At 45.1% G+C, this 14,483-nt stretch overlaps 1 protein-coding gene across 1 annotated transcript; it reads right to left on the bottom strand.

Annotated features, from left to right (window-relative positions):
- Positions 1–355: 355 nt before the first annotated feature.
- On the bottom strand, positions 356–1,288 carry LOC121835672. Its single transcript, XM_042290121.1, has 2 exons — positions 1,265–1,288; positions 356–1,179 (listed from the first exon to the last, which is right to left on the bottom strand). Exons 1-2 carry the CDS (start codon positions 1,286–1,288, stop codon positions 379–381), a joined length of 825 nt encoding a protein of 274 aa, XP_042146055.1. The 3' UTR covers positions 356–378.
- Between the last annotated feature and the right edge of the window lie 13,195 nt (positions 1,289–14,483).

The following is a 14,483-nucleotide window of genomic DNA, read 5'->3' as shown; positions in this document are numbered from 1 at the left end:
ACTTATCCTTATTTACGACAGCCGCGCAAATTTCTGCATTATCCAATTTTACATCAATTCTATCGGATAAACAGTTGTTATTTATGTATAAGATTCCCCCACCCCTTCTGCCTTCTCTGCATATATTGTACGAATGAAAACCTGTTATGCTAAAGGACGCACAAGATGCCTCGTGTAAATTTACCTCGGTTAGTATAAGCACATCAAGGAGAGGAAGCCGGCCCTCCAAAAGCACCATTAACTGATCAAAATGTTTGTAGATGCTTCGCACATTTACATGTAATAAATTTAACTTCGTATTCCCGTAACCGTCCTTTGCTATTGTCTGTTTTGTGTAAGCATCCCATTCCTCAAAAGACTCAAATGAAGACTGCATGATTATCTAATTTTGGCGAAATCTCTTTCGCTCTCAATCTGAATTACTGCGGCACCCTCGTTCTGTCTCACAAAAATCTTTCCATTTTTTACCCATGTATACTTGTAGTTTTTTTCTCTGGCACATGCCTTTGTTGTCCACAACAAATTCTTGATTGCTCGGGTTAAGTTTTCATTAATGTAAATGTTTTCACTCCTAAGACTAACTCGTTTTTTCGCCCAAACGTCTCTCGTGCGCCTCTCAGTGAACCTCACCAGTATGGGTGCTGGTCTACCTTCCTTTGCTCTTAGTCTGTGGGCAGCCTCGACGTCAGTGGTTGCGAGTTGTGGCACGCCTAGCTTAGTAGCAATGTCGTTAATTACCTCTAACAGGCTTTCGTTGGGTTGTTGAGTGACTCCGTGAATTTCGATGTTCTGCCTTCGGGAATATTGTTCCGCATTGTCGACGGCCATTCTTAGTGCCCAGATTTCTTCGTCCCTTTGAGTTATTTTCTCTTCCAATTGATTCACCTTCTGTTCTAGACCCTTCATTGTTTTGTCTTGGCTGTCCAGTCTAGTCATCAGCTCTTCGTGCCTTGCTGACTGGTTATTCATAGATTCTTCAATGCCCTCAATCGTCCTCCCTTGGTTTTCAATCTTAGCCATCAACTCATCACCTTTTCCAGTCTGAATCTCCAGCGACTTTTCAATTGCGTTGATTCTAATCAAGAGGGCAGTCAGTTTACGATTGATAGCATCGTTCTGTTGCACTAGTTTTCCAAGGCTCCCCTCCTGGGATCCCTGTCCTGACACACTCCCCGATTCCTCAGGAGACACAGACTGGCGCTCTGCATGCAGCTTGCACGTCCCGCACCGCCACCGGGAAATGCTCTCTGACGTAACTACTTACCCAACTGCGCAAACATTTGTGCATATTATACCCAATTCCGTGAGTGTGTGTGAATGAAAGAGAGATTATGGAAAAACGAAGAGGTTTTCCTGGACCAGATTTCCTAATAGGCTACTCCTTACGGGGGTAGGGGAACCGGGATATAAGGGAGAGGAAGATAGATATGACAAAAATGAGAAGAGAGGATGTTGGGATTTCACTTATGGTCACTCTGGGAGGGATGGTGTTCAATGCTGTGAAGTCAGTTAAATACTTTTGGGGAAAACTAGGAGCCTTTGAAGCTTTGGCAGCATTGGTTCTTGATGATCCTCATCCAAAGATTTTTTCCAGGCTAAACGGCCGGTCATCAAGCGTCGCCAGTATGTCTGTCAAAAGGCAGTTCAGAATGCGATTTATTGGCCAAAAACCGGAAATAAAGCTGGGGAGGCACCCATGGCTAGAATCTAGGACTTGGTGCTCACACACAAGGGAAGAAAACTTAACGTTAGATGAAAGATTCTAGATTGGCCTCGTGGAGAAGTCCTGGAGGCTTGGCAGAATCTTCCGCTGCTGGCCCTCATTCCGAAGAAGATGAGTCCAGCCTTCGAAAGAGGCGATTTCTTGGGGTCGGTGCTTCCCTCGTATGTCTCGGTATTTAGGGCATTCTAACAACAAGTGAACGGTGTCCGCTTTGGCGCACATGTCGAATCGAGAGCAAATGTCGGATCGTTTACCCTTACTTCCCGAGGCGAGGCGTGCCGCTGATAGAATGGCATTTGTCTTGATTCGTGTGAGCAGCACAATTACTCTCTGCGACCAAATCCCTTAGTCGGGAGTCCGAGAAGATCCGGCCCGGGCAGGTAGTCGGCGAGCCTCGCTTGTATCTCTTCCTTGACCATCCTCTTCTTGTCCAAGTCGTAGTAGTGATTTTTCCTATCGACGGGTGACAGGGCCCCGTCAGTGGAGCGAGTTGCCAGGTCGTACCGGTGATCAATCTGTGGATGTGACGGCTTATCCTCTCGTTGCCCGGAAAGAGCTTGAAGAGACACGCGAGTGAGATTGTGAGACGCTTCATTTCGGGGAATCCCAGCATGACCTGGAACCCATTCGATCCTTGTGGTGACACCTCCCCGCGAGCGAAGCGCCGAGAAGAGTTTCTTAATCTTGCGCTCTTCAATGCTTGGACTTTTTTGGGTTCAGCACTCCTTGACTGCCTCCTGAGAATCTGAAAAGACCCCAAGATACCCAGGGAAATAGCCCGAGTGTCCAGTAATGAGTTCCGATGCGAGCCGAATGGCTGCTAGCTCCCTGCCTTTGGGTGAGACCGCAGGCGGAAGGGCTGCCGCTATTTCCAGATGCAAGGCCGGGAAGACCACTGTGGGACCCTGAGGCGAGGCTGTGTCCGTCTATGCAGCCACTGCCGAGACACAGTGCTGCCAGTTCTCTCCCATCTTGACGTGCGCTTTTGTGCGTCTTGCGAGCTGCCCGGAGTCTTTCTTTCGTAGTGTTGGTTTGCTGCTGGTGATAACGCGGAGGTCTTCCCAAGGGGGAATCGGCTCCAGTAGCTCAGGAACATATGGAGGTAATCTTGCGAAGGCCTTGAATGGCCCTGCCCTCCTGTGTGGCCCAGGCAGAGACGAGCTCCGTGCGCATCCTTCCTTGTCCGCACGGCGTCTTGTATTGGGTTCAGTTGCGCGTACTGTCTCAACTTTGAAAGAGGGGCGAAGCGGGGTGGGCCCGTTATATCTCTCATTGCCCTGTTGTTAAGGGCTGCAAGCTGTTGCCACTACCACACCGTAAGCACGTAATGATTGGCGCCATAGCACACCCGTGACACTTCCAGGGTCTTCACCATCCACTCGGCGACGGTTTGAGTTGCCCCTCAGCGCGCTATAAATCCTACGAATTGCGTCGGGCGCAAAGTTGCCATGCTCGAGTGTGTCGTTAAGTCAGGTGTCGTCCTTGCTGTTAGCCTCGATTGTGATCCCGAGGATCTTCACCGGCTCCGCTGGCTGGGTGCGCCTTCTAGAAAGTATGAGGTCTAGTTGTGATGCAAAGCCTTTACCGCGGTTATACAAGCGGGACGAGGTGACGACTGCATATGTAGTGTTTTCTGGCGCGGCTCGCATCCTCACGCTAGTTAAGTGGGCGTTAATCATCTCGAGTCCAGCTTAAAATACCATTTGCTGCACCTTCAGATCTTCTCCATAAGTCCAAATGGCCATATCGTCGGCATGGAAGGTGAATCTAAGACCCAGTTTGAATCACGGTCATCACAAATCATGGTGTAAAAGCACGACTAGCTGAACTATCGACATCATCCGTGCGCCAGGCGCCGAAGGCCGGGAATCTGCTGTCCGAGCGGTCACACTCTGTCCGAACAAAACACAGTTCGAGGCAAGCGGCACATTCGTTTCTTACATTTTCCTGCATGATCATAATCGAAACTTCACGTGCACCGCATTTTCAACCATGAAGGATTACTGCATGTAACTCTTACACGCTAGTAAAATCATATGCCTATGATTAAAACGGTTTCTCGCCACCACCGCTGGGGGATTCTTTTCGGCTTCTGGTTGTTCAAGAGAGCATGTCAAGCCGTTTTTCTGAGTCTGGTGCACGCCCTTGCTCTTCCCGCTCCTCCCATTGACCAAACCCTCTCTAACACGGCTCTGCTGTATGGTATAGAAAACGCACTGGAAGAGGTCTAAACCAGTTTCGCTGTAATATCATCAACTTCGTTCGCAATGACTTGGCATCCAATGAAATATAGGTGGTGCGATCAAAGAGTGAAGAAATATCACTCACTAAAGGTTTTTGCATTCATCGTTGCAAAAGATGCATTATCGTCGCAAAGGCGGACTTGGAATCGGTGAGTCGGGTCCATGATTCGGCAAGTTCATTTTCGATATGAAGTAGTGCCTCTCGTATGACGACTAATTCGGAGGTGGTGGACAATGCATTGTGTCAGAGTTTCAGTCCACGAAAATAGTCCCGAGTAGGTATTAATTGGTAATACCACAGCCGCTGTTGAACCAAGTCGAGTGGTTGACCCGTCTGTGAAAATATGGACGGTGCTTAGATATGTGCTGTAAACAGTTGCAATTGCTATTTGTTGCAGAACTGATGTTGGAGTTGACGGCTTTGCTTCAATTCCTGCTATCTTCAACGATACTAGGGAGAGTCCATGGTGGTTCAATTGAAGGGTGAGTGCAAACTAAATTTGATGTAATGACTTCCCGTTGAGTTCGGAGAACCTTTGCAAAACTTAACGAGTGTGAATAAATGGACATATCACCTAAGTGATGTCCAGGATGTCTCGTGAGACGTCGTAGATGCTCTCTTAAGAAGACATTCTTATATGGGGAAGCTATCTGCCTCTGAAATTGTTCCTGGCGTAGAGGTTGAACGAGATAACCCGAAGCAGGCCCGAAGAGCTTGAGCTTGGAAGCTAAAATCAAACGTACGTTTGTGGAGCAGGTGTTATTGAATCGGGAGTCTGTATCTTTAAGGGGAGATGCCACATTTTTTCTTTATTGCCTCCAGTTTTGCACAAAAAAGAAAATTCACGTCTGCTTTTCTCCTCGACTCGACCCAACGTTACTAGATCTCCGATCCAGGAACGTTGACTCGACCGGACTCGGCCTACACCATATGAAATCACGTGGCCGTGACGTAAAGCATGCATTTCTACCGGAAATGGAAGTTCTCCCAGCCGAGCGAAGAAGCCGCGTTGGACACGAGCACTACGTCACAAGGACTCATGCGCTTGTCAACAATAAGTTTGTCGACGAATATTTGAATTCACGTTCGTGGCCAATGAGTGCCGCGACGGCTCTTATGGTAGCTTGCGAATGACAAGTTCCATTCTGTGCTTAAGAAGGATGGTGGAAACTTAGATTCATCGTACCGGTGCCCATGCACTTCACGACCGCGTGATTTCTTATTTCGCTTTTGAGTAAAGGAAGGAAGCTTAGTAGGAAGTTGAAAAATCATTCCATTGCCCCTTTAAATATCGTCAAAGCGGGAATTGCAAAGCTTGATGACGCACTCCTGGGAATCGCGTTGTTAGCATTGTCCCCACAGCTCCGTCATCAAACTTTGCGAACGAGATACTGAAAGGAAAGGTCCGTTTTTATCCTTGGAATTCACCCGTAACGAAGACGCTTCTTGGTCAGTGGCATTTGCGTTATAGTATTCTTGGGTCCCACTAGTGCCAGTAAGTTGGTGTAAAGTGAGAAACCTTCCTAACCAATACTGTTGTTGCGCGGCCTCTTTAAGCTTCCAAAAAATAGTGACTGGTACAGCTGGAGTAAAGACCCAGCCCTGGGCCCCCATGCTAACCCGCAGGTGAAGCGAATGGGGCGAATAATTGCTACACGTCTTTTTTTAAGGTTGTTGACGTGGGGTCTTCGAGAAAGACCCGGTTGTTCCCAAGAAACAATGTTGTCTCAAGTGCGAAATTTGTTCTCCGGTTAATGTGAGTGAATAAGAGTACATGCGCATCGGGGTGAGAGATACCGCAGCAGATTTGGTTGGGGATATTTCAAGGCCTCATTCCTTTAGCTATCTCGTGATCGCAGTCAGTGCACGCTGAAGTCTTGCTCGCACATGGAGGCGTGTCGTACCTGATGCTGAAAGGCGAATGTCATCAGCAAAGATTATAGCTTGTAGTATGCTTGGTAATTGCTTGGTGGGGCCAATTCGAGTCATATTGAATAAAGTTGGACGCAGAACTTCTCCTTGCAGGACACTTCTAGTTACTCCCTAACTGGTGGTTATGTCATCTAGTGTGCTTATTAAAATAGTTTGAAGTCTGGGAGCACCCACCAGCAAACAGCCGTACAGCGACTGAAACTCACGCCACTTAGTCACATTATGATCAAGTATTAACTCACTTATCCTTTGTATAGAACCGATTTTCGTGTATGCGAGAAAGAAACAAGCATATTGCGATGCAGCCACGCAGCACCCATCGCGACGGCACACAGTGGCAGGCAACGGACGTGCTTTTTTTCTTCAAGTACGCAGCTGTGATTTCCGTACGCACCCGCTAGGGGGGGGGGGGGGGGGAGTATGGAAATCACAGCTGCGTATTTTGCTGCCCTTTTGTTTTTTTTTGAAGGTACACCCTTAATTCGCAACGACTCCTCTATTCTCAATGCCCCCCCCCCCCCCAACTCCCCCCTCCCCCCCCCTAAAAGTTTAGACACCTCCCCTAATTTCAATTCCTGCGGAAACCCGTGGTACGCAGCTCGTTAAATTCGCTTTCTAGCCGCTAAATTTTGGATACGCACTGATATTTCCTACAGACGCTGTATATGTGCGACGCAAAAGACTAAAAAAGAAGCAGCTTATCTTACTTCTTGAAATTGATAGCTTCGCTAAGTCAGCTCCTTGTCGTATCGCACACCGCAGCGCCAACGTGACGTTGTCGTCGTCCTACAACTGATGATCACTGTTGCCATTCATCTCTAGCAGATAGTTTCAATTTTCCATTAGACGCCCGAAACCAAAGTTTGAGCAATGATATTCTTGAAACTACACACAATGTCAAGAAACCCTGTAATTGAGGGTCCCTGACTGAGCCCAAAAAAGTCCTAATCCCAAATTTGAAAATATTGACCGGAGTTGTCCTTTAAGTGGGATACGGCTTCACCAGAAAAAAATATGATGTTTCAATCAACGGCAAGGTTGTCTTCCAGCTAATTTTTATATCGTGGGAGTGGCAGCAGCGCATGTGACGCGTCATAAAAGAAGTCTTCACCCACAATGTCGAAGCTCAGCAGGTCTTTCAGTTAATGCTACGCACTTCAAAATGTAAAATTAAACCACCTGCCGAACGACGCACCATCTTGTGTACTTATGATAAATTATCGAGTTTCCGCCATATTGGAGGGGCTCTTCTACCCATCGTTTTGCCCGACAGACATTAGTCCCGGCAATGTGGGAGCCGTAGATCTAAAATATGACCGCGCACTGTTAGTCTAATACGAACCCTTCACACGGCATCTTCGATAAGGACTGTTCACTTAATTGGATGGCCCAGGTGATTGTTTCAGTGGCGAATCTTGCGACAGCGTTTCTGACAATTCCTGTTTTCTCAATCTCGCGGGCGTCTTTCTTCGGCGCATCAAAATTAAATAGCAACCCATTGAATGTACCAAGGCGTCGCCCTAATATCATAAGAAACCTAGTTTAATCAAGATGTGCCTCGTCCACAGATCGAAGACGGCATAAACCCTCCAACATGGTTGCGCCCAATAGCATAATGATGATAACTGACAGGAATTTTGCATATGGCCTATAGTGCACTAAAAACCGAAATAAGGCATAGTGCGTTCCTGAGTTATATGGATTTTCCCAAGCCGGATGGCATTTCTTTTACTTTTTTTCTTTTTCAGGTTTTGAGTGAAATAATGCTAAATGAGGCTGAAATTCCTACCGCTGCAACTTTTTGGTGTATCTTCTTTCTTTTACGAGCAAAGCGTTATTTCTTCTGCCAAAAAAAATGTTTCAAAAATCACATTACATTACGTCATTACACTAACAACCGTTGTTTGTTTTTTTTGTTTGTTTTTTTTTGTTTGTTTTTTTGCTTTCGCATTTTGTACAAATGATGCCCATTTTAAACAAACTACAGCGGTTCTTTTTCTAATCTCATTGATGTGCGAGGCGGAAGAGCAGGAAAATGAAGATTGCAATTCGTGCACCATGCGGGGGCCCTTATACTTTGTGTCCATCGCGTTGATTTGCACCGATTTTGTGTGGAGTGAGTAGCATTTCATATTGTATTATTTATTTAGATAACAGAAAATCAACATATAGAACTAAGAGGTTTTATCTAGTCTTCGTTCTATGGAAGCCCCCCCAAAAAGAAATTCTTTTTTTTTGTCATCGCAAAAATAAACCACGCTGTGCCCAACGCTCATTCTCCGCCCAAATGTAGCGCTAGAGGTTCCAACCCGATACCAAAGTTTCTGCTCGAATCGATATCTTATCCAAAAGTTATGTTTATTTGTCTTTTGCTTGTTTTTTTTAAATAGGAAAATGGCAGCCGACGAACTACTGAATACATGGAGTTCTTTGGCGCCCGAAACAAAAAACGGGCAAAAATTAGCCCCATTTCCCGATTAAATAAATGTTTTGAAAATCGCTTTTATAACTTTTGAATAACATATCGGTACGTGTTGAAACTTTTACATGTCGTTCGGACCTTTAGTGCTACCTTTCGAAAATCGAATGAGCGTTCGGCGATCTGTAGTTAATTTTTGTGATGAAAAAAAATTGACCCCGTATAATTTGGGGGGAAAGGGGGGGGGGGGCACCCTCTATATGTGTCGCTTTCCTTTTATCCCGTAACTTACCCTGGCTTTCAGAAATATTATGCAGTTGTCCTGAATAGACCTCGACATGTACCTTTTGAGTATGACTTCCTTCTTCTCCAACTTAGGAACTTCACAGAGCTTATGGGGAACATTGTTTAGAACAGTACGCGCAAAGACAGTGTAATGGGTATCGTTGTCCATTGCGATGATCTATAAGGGCAAGAACTTTTTATTTGTGAAAGTCATTACTAATATACAGTCTATAACCTTGCCGTCTAAATGTATAGTGCTCTATTATTTATTGCGCACGTTTCTAAGATCGTTGGTTCAGCGTAAGAGAGTTGGGAATGATCACTCGGTTATCAAGTTCTTTCATTTCACCATTATCTGTAGAGCATTTGTTTTGTAGCCTTGTAGGCTCAAGGCTTTAATTTAGTTCAATTAGTTCGAATTCACTACCTTTAGCACAAGTTGAAAGGATTGAGCGTGTACATAATGAATTTATTTGAATTATTTATGACAGATACTTTGGTCGGAAACTTTTTTTTTTATTTACGATTTGTTACTGTCTTTATTTAGCGTTGAAAGGCTATCAACGAGGAGGGCTGTTAGAGATATTCACTTTTTTTCATAAGGTAGCATGGTACTCTTAAAACTAAAAGTTTACTGATGAATATAGACACTAATGGTGCCCCCAGAGCTAGTCGCCATTTTTGAACACTTTATCCTACTACATTTTGTGAATCATTGCCATTATGTCGTATGCTAACTGCCTTTAATATTATATGTGATTGTGACGTAGATATTTTTCTTGATATTGTTAGTTTCAAATCGGCCTTGCAAAAGTGTATTTTATTCAACCAAGAGTTAGTGTATGTTCTATTTGCTCTGCAAACTTGATTTGTGTCCCTACAAATGTCTGTGCAATTGTGTGCATGTTTGTATTTTAAATAGTGTTGCTCTAAACATTAACTGACAGTGCACCGCACAAAAGGCGATAAAGCTGTTTGTGGACACAAAATAAAAACAAAACATTATAATTATTTTTATATATTATTATGTAGTCCGTCCAACCAGTTAATATGAGCATAATTGTAGAATAGGTTACATATCGCGCTGGCGGTGACCACCCTGCCTGTGAAAGTCTGGCACTGTACATCCATACATAAAATTCTTGCATGAGGAACCAGTACATGAATGGTCCACACCCGCAAAAGCACTCGTGTAATTGTGGGCGGGACACTCTTGCAATGGATAGGATGTTATTACTCTTACACAAACAAAACAACGTACCGGCATGCTTTCGGTGCAAAAAAAAAATAAAATAAAACACACACCTTCGTTACAGTGCGCGAATGTGAGGGAAGTCAGTGGCCGAGGGAGAAAGAAAAAAACGCCGTTCGAAACGGTCGTGTTTTCAATACTCCCCGGTGAACTGCTGAGGCTTCGCCTAGTCACACCGTAATGATGACTGAAAAGTACCGTACCGTAATTCCCCGTATCCCGATAGGTAATTTGAGCCTTAATTCTGTCTTTCTGCACGGAGATCTCGCCGTGCGGCCATACCAAGCTACAGACTTCCGAGACGCTTTGCGGGACGTGGTTGACAGCCAGGATGTCATCAGAATCGGCCAATTCCAGGTGAGTCCCATCTGCATGGCCACCTGCTCAAACGCATTGGCCAAGGCCAAACTTGTAACCAAAGCAGAGCTCCGCGTAAAGAGGTGCCGTTGCCTAATCATCGACCCGGGCACCATGGACGTCAAAATGAAGCTTCTTTGGCTACCAGTTCACTTGGAGAACGAGTGTATCGAAGAAGCACTGTCGCCTTTTGCATGCTCGGTGCGTTCGATTGTTAGAGAAAACTGGCGCTGCGCCGAAATGGAACAGGTCGAGACGCTCAACAAAAAAGCGACGTTGACCCCTCACGAGGGAATGAACGCGAGCCATATACCGCGCCAGCTCAAGGTGTTCGGGTGTCAAAGCTTGGTGCTCGTGCTTCACCGCCCTCCACAATGTCTACGATGATACCGAATCGGTCACATTCGTCGCGAGTGTAGGACTCCACGATGCGATGAATGCCGACGCTATGGTCATGCAACACGTGAGTGCGTTACCACCTATGCGGACAAGCTCCAACAAGCGAGAAGCCCAGCTGAAGATGTTGTTCTAGAACACCTAATAGACATAAGCGATATGTTCGATGCAACAGGAGATGTCATCCCTTTCGGTGCTGGAAGGGATGACATCTAAAAAATCTGAATTATTTGTGCAAGACAACTCTCGCATAGCTCCAAAGGAGTTTTTGTCAGACAGCGAATTTCCTCTAAGTACAACGTCAGCGGTTGCTTCACAGGAATCATTACCTCGACGAGAGCGCTCGACCACGTCCAGTGAAACATCTGTAAAACGACACGCACCAACATAAAAAAAAATCGTCTCAGTCGTCTGCCAAGGATGTCGCGATCGGCCACACTGCGACGAGAGAGGCGACGCAAAACGCAGACCAGCGGAGGTGTGTGAGCACCCTTACAGTAAGGCCACACGGCTTGCTGGCGTAGTGAAGGACGGTGATGAACTACCTCTTAACTAACACCTCCCTGGCATTTCCTCCCCTGACCTTCGCTACCATCAAAAAGAGAGGTCTGTGTTCACGTGCAAGTCAATCCCAACTATACTGGGTCCTCTCAAAGGAAGACATGGACTTTGTTGCCGTCCAGGAGACAAAGATATCGTCCGACGAGGACACAGCTCGTGCTTTGGACCCTTTCCTTTCAAGTTATGAGGTATGTGTGAGCCATGCGGATGGCTTTTCGGGAGGGCGCCTTTTGTTCTTAAAGAAAAGACTGCAATACTCGTCATTTACACATGCTGTGGATGATAAGGCCAGGTTCATACGCTGTGATTTTTTCTTAAACGGTATCTCCTGGCGTTCAATTTGCATTTATGCTTACAACAATGTTCGACAAAGACTTTTTTTTAAATCTCGCCCCTTTTATTTTGTTTGGTGATTTCAATTGTGTCTGTAATATAAATGATAGATCAGTGCCTCCTACAAGACTTCACAGCAGTGCTGGCCACATACTAAACAACCTCACATATGACTTCCACCTATTTGATGTCGGTGCTTCTTAGGTTACTGCTAGCCGATTCACTCACATTGATGCTTCCAGAAACGCAAGGCTTGACCGAGTTTACGCTTCGATCCAAATTTTTTTTCGCATGTGCTACTCATTAAGTAAAGCTTATATCCCAGTGATTTCCCTACAGCCCCGCCCCCCTACGGGGGTGTAAACCCCCCTTGTTTTTTCGAAGGCACCTCCTTAATTCACAACGACGACGCTATTCTCAATGCACCCCCCCCCCCCTTCCTAACCCCCTCCCCCCCGCCCCCCCTAAACATTTAGACCCCCCGCCCCTGGTTTTAATTCCTGGGAAACCCCTGCTGTGTCCTTTTCTGATCATTGCCTTGTAAAAGTTCGTATTGGAGCAGGTAGTAAGTCACGTCCAAAATGAGAATTATGGTAATTGAACACAGGGCTTCTTGGTAGTAACGATTTTCAAAAACATGTTCGTGAATGTTTTAACAATATGTCAAACGAATGAAAAATTTGGCCTTTTCGCCCATTGGGACTCTTTTAAACAAGAGGTCAAAAATAAAGCGATTGAATTTGCTTGTATTGCGTCCTTTCACACAATGAAGGACGAAACTGCCCTTTTGCGAAACCTAAATAGCCTTCACGAATAGGAATATGAAAAATCTGGTGAGTTTCAGGAAGAAATTATTCTTATCAAAAGTCAGCTGCAGCGCTATGAGCAAAATCGCTATAATGGTGCACTGGTACGGTCTAGGTGTAGGCGTTTCTTGTCATCTGAAACACCCTCGCGGCGTGCCATTGGTGATGAAAGGCGCCATGGGCTTTCCAAAAAAATCAAACTTTTGAACTGCAACGGAACCCTCTCAACCAACGATGTTGATATAATGCACACATTCGAATCCCACTACAAAAACCTATTCCGGAAAATGCCATTTTCTAACAGTCAAATGGCAGAGACTTTAGCTTCCATGTTGCCTAAAGTAAGTGAAATTCAACGCGAACTATATAGGGGACCAGTAACGCTGGAGGTCATTCGGTGTGCGACAGATTAGTTGCCTAACTCTAAAACGCCAGGACCGGATGCACTCCCAGCCGAGTTTAGCAAGGAGTATTAAGGAATTACTGTGCCCTTTCTTACACAAAGTATTTCTGGAAGCTTGCGATTGTGAACGCTTACCACCATCGTTTTGCAGCAGCCATACAGTATTAATCCCTAAAAGTAAGGATACAGATAAACTTATGCACGTAGAAGGATACCGCCCTATTACTCTCTGCAATGTGGACTACAAGATATTCGCTAAGGTTCTGGCAAAACGGCTTCAGTTCGTCGCTTTTAGTGTTGTTGGAGACCATCAGACACGTGGAATTAAGGGGCGGAGCATACCGACCAATATACACGTCGCACGCACGGTCATAGGGAGTTGCACTCGGCATAACGACCCGGTTGCCATAGTTCAAGTAGACTTGGCGATAGCCTTCGATCGCGTATCCCATGACTTTGTTTTTGCCATTCTTAGACACATAAACCCGGGACCGACGTTGTTGAAAGTAATTGAACTATGATACCGATGCTGCGCTACACGTCTCATTGTTAACGGTTCACTCTCGACTTCTATAAATTTAGAATCGTCTGTTAAACAAGGGTGTCCATTATCCCCTCTTTTGTTTGCTTTTTACTTGGAACCTCTTTGCTTGAGTGTACTTTCCAACCATACAGCCATACAGTAGACAATTATCGCTTCTATTCCGCGAAAGTAAAGCTGTTGGCTTACACCGATAATATAGCGTTTTTTTTTTTTTTTTTTTTTTTTTTTTTTTTTTTTTTTTTTTTTTTTTTTGTGCTCGAAAGAAAAGTGTTGATAATGTATTTACCTCAACTCAAACATTTTGTGAAGCATGGGGATTATTGGTAAATAGCACAACATGCGTTGGTTTCTGGTGCGGCCAGTGGGCCACGACACCTTCGAGGTATGCTGGTATTTCGTAGAGCTTTGGAGCTCCTCGGTATTTGGGAGTTCCCTTGAACTGCATTCGGAACAGCGTTCATTACTGGTCTGAGCGTGTGGCAAAGATCAAACATCAAGCTAATATCACGAATCAAATCGGTGGTCCGTTCTTGAGCGCGCAAAAACCTGTAACACATCCTTGTAGCGAAACTCTGGTACATGATCCAGGTGATTTGCTGTGCGGGAGGCTAGGCTGAAAAATGCAATAGAGTTTTTGCGACTTTAGTCTGGGATTTCACGTGGGAACCCATGAAACTAGACAACCTTTTTCGCTTTATTGATACGGAAGGTGTTCGGCTGATTCACTTTTTTTTTAAAACAGGTGGTTGTTTGTTTTATGCTCTTACGAACTGTGTCCCATCCTTTTCTGCGCCCTTACGTGCAGACAAAACTTTCAGAAGCTTTTCTCTACTTGGAGGTGTCATCTGTGCCTGTGGGCACATTGAGTTTTTTCGGTCTCCATGTAAAGGTAGCTAGCGCGATTGATTTTTCGAAAACCCGGTTTTCTCTGGAGTATTTATCTGAAATTCCCCGAAAAACAATTTATGCTCATCTGTTTGACGTTGTGTTTCCTGTACATTTGTATCGAAGCACATTTGGTAACGATCCGGAACAAACTGTCTTTAAACGTATGAGAAAAAGGCGACTGTCACATACTGCAAACACCTTTTTTTTTTTTAACTTCACACGTCCACGTTTTCTGTCAAGCCTTGGCTTAAAAAAAAAAAGGCATTTTTGTTCCGTGGTCAGTGAACTGCCGCCTTTATAACCAACCGGAAACTATAGATTATAGACCATTCTTTTATTT

This window comes from Ixodes scapularis, unplaced genomic scaffold (genome assembly GCF_016920785.2).
Source record: "Ixodes scapularis isolate PalLabHiFi unplaced genomic scaffold, ASM1692078v2 PGA_scaffold1__304_contigs__length_218370807, whole genome shotgun sequence".
Taxonomy (NCBI): Eukaryota; Metazoa; Arthropoda; class Arachnida; order Ixodida; family Ixodidae; genus Ixodes; species Ixodes scapularis.
This window is presented reverse-complemented; position numbering and strand designations above follow the sequence as displayed.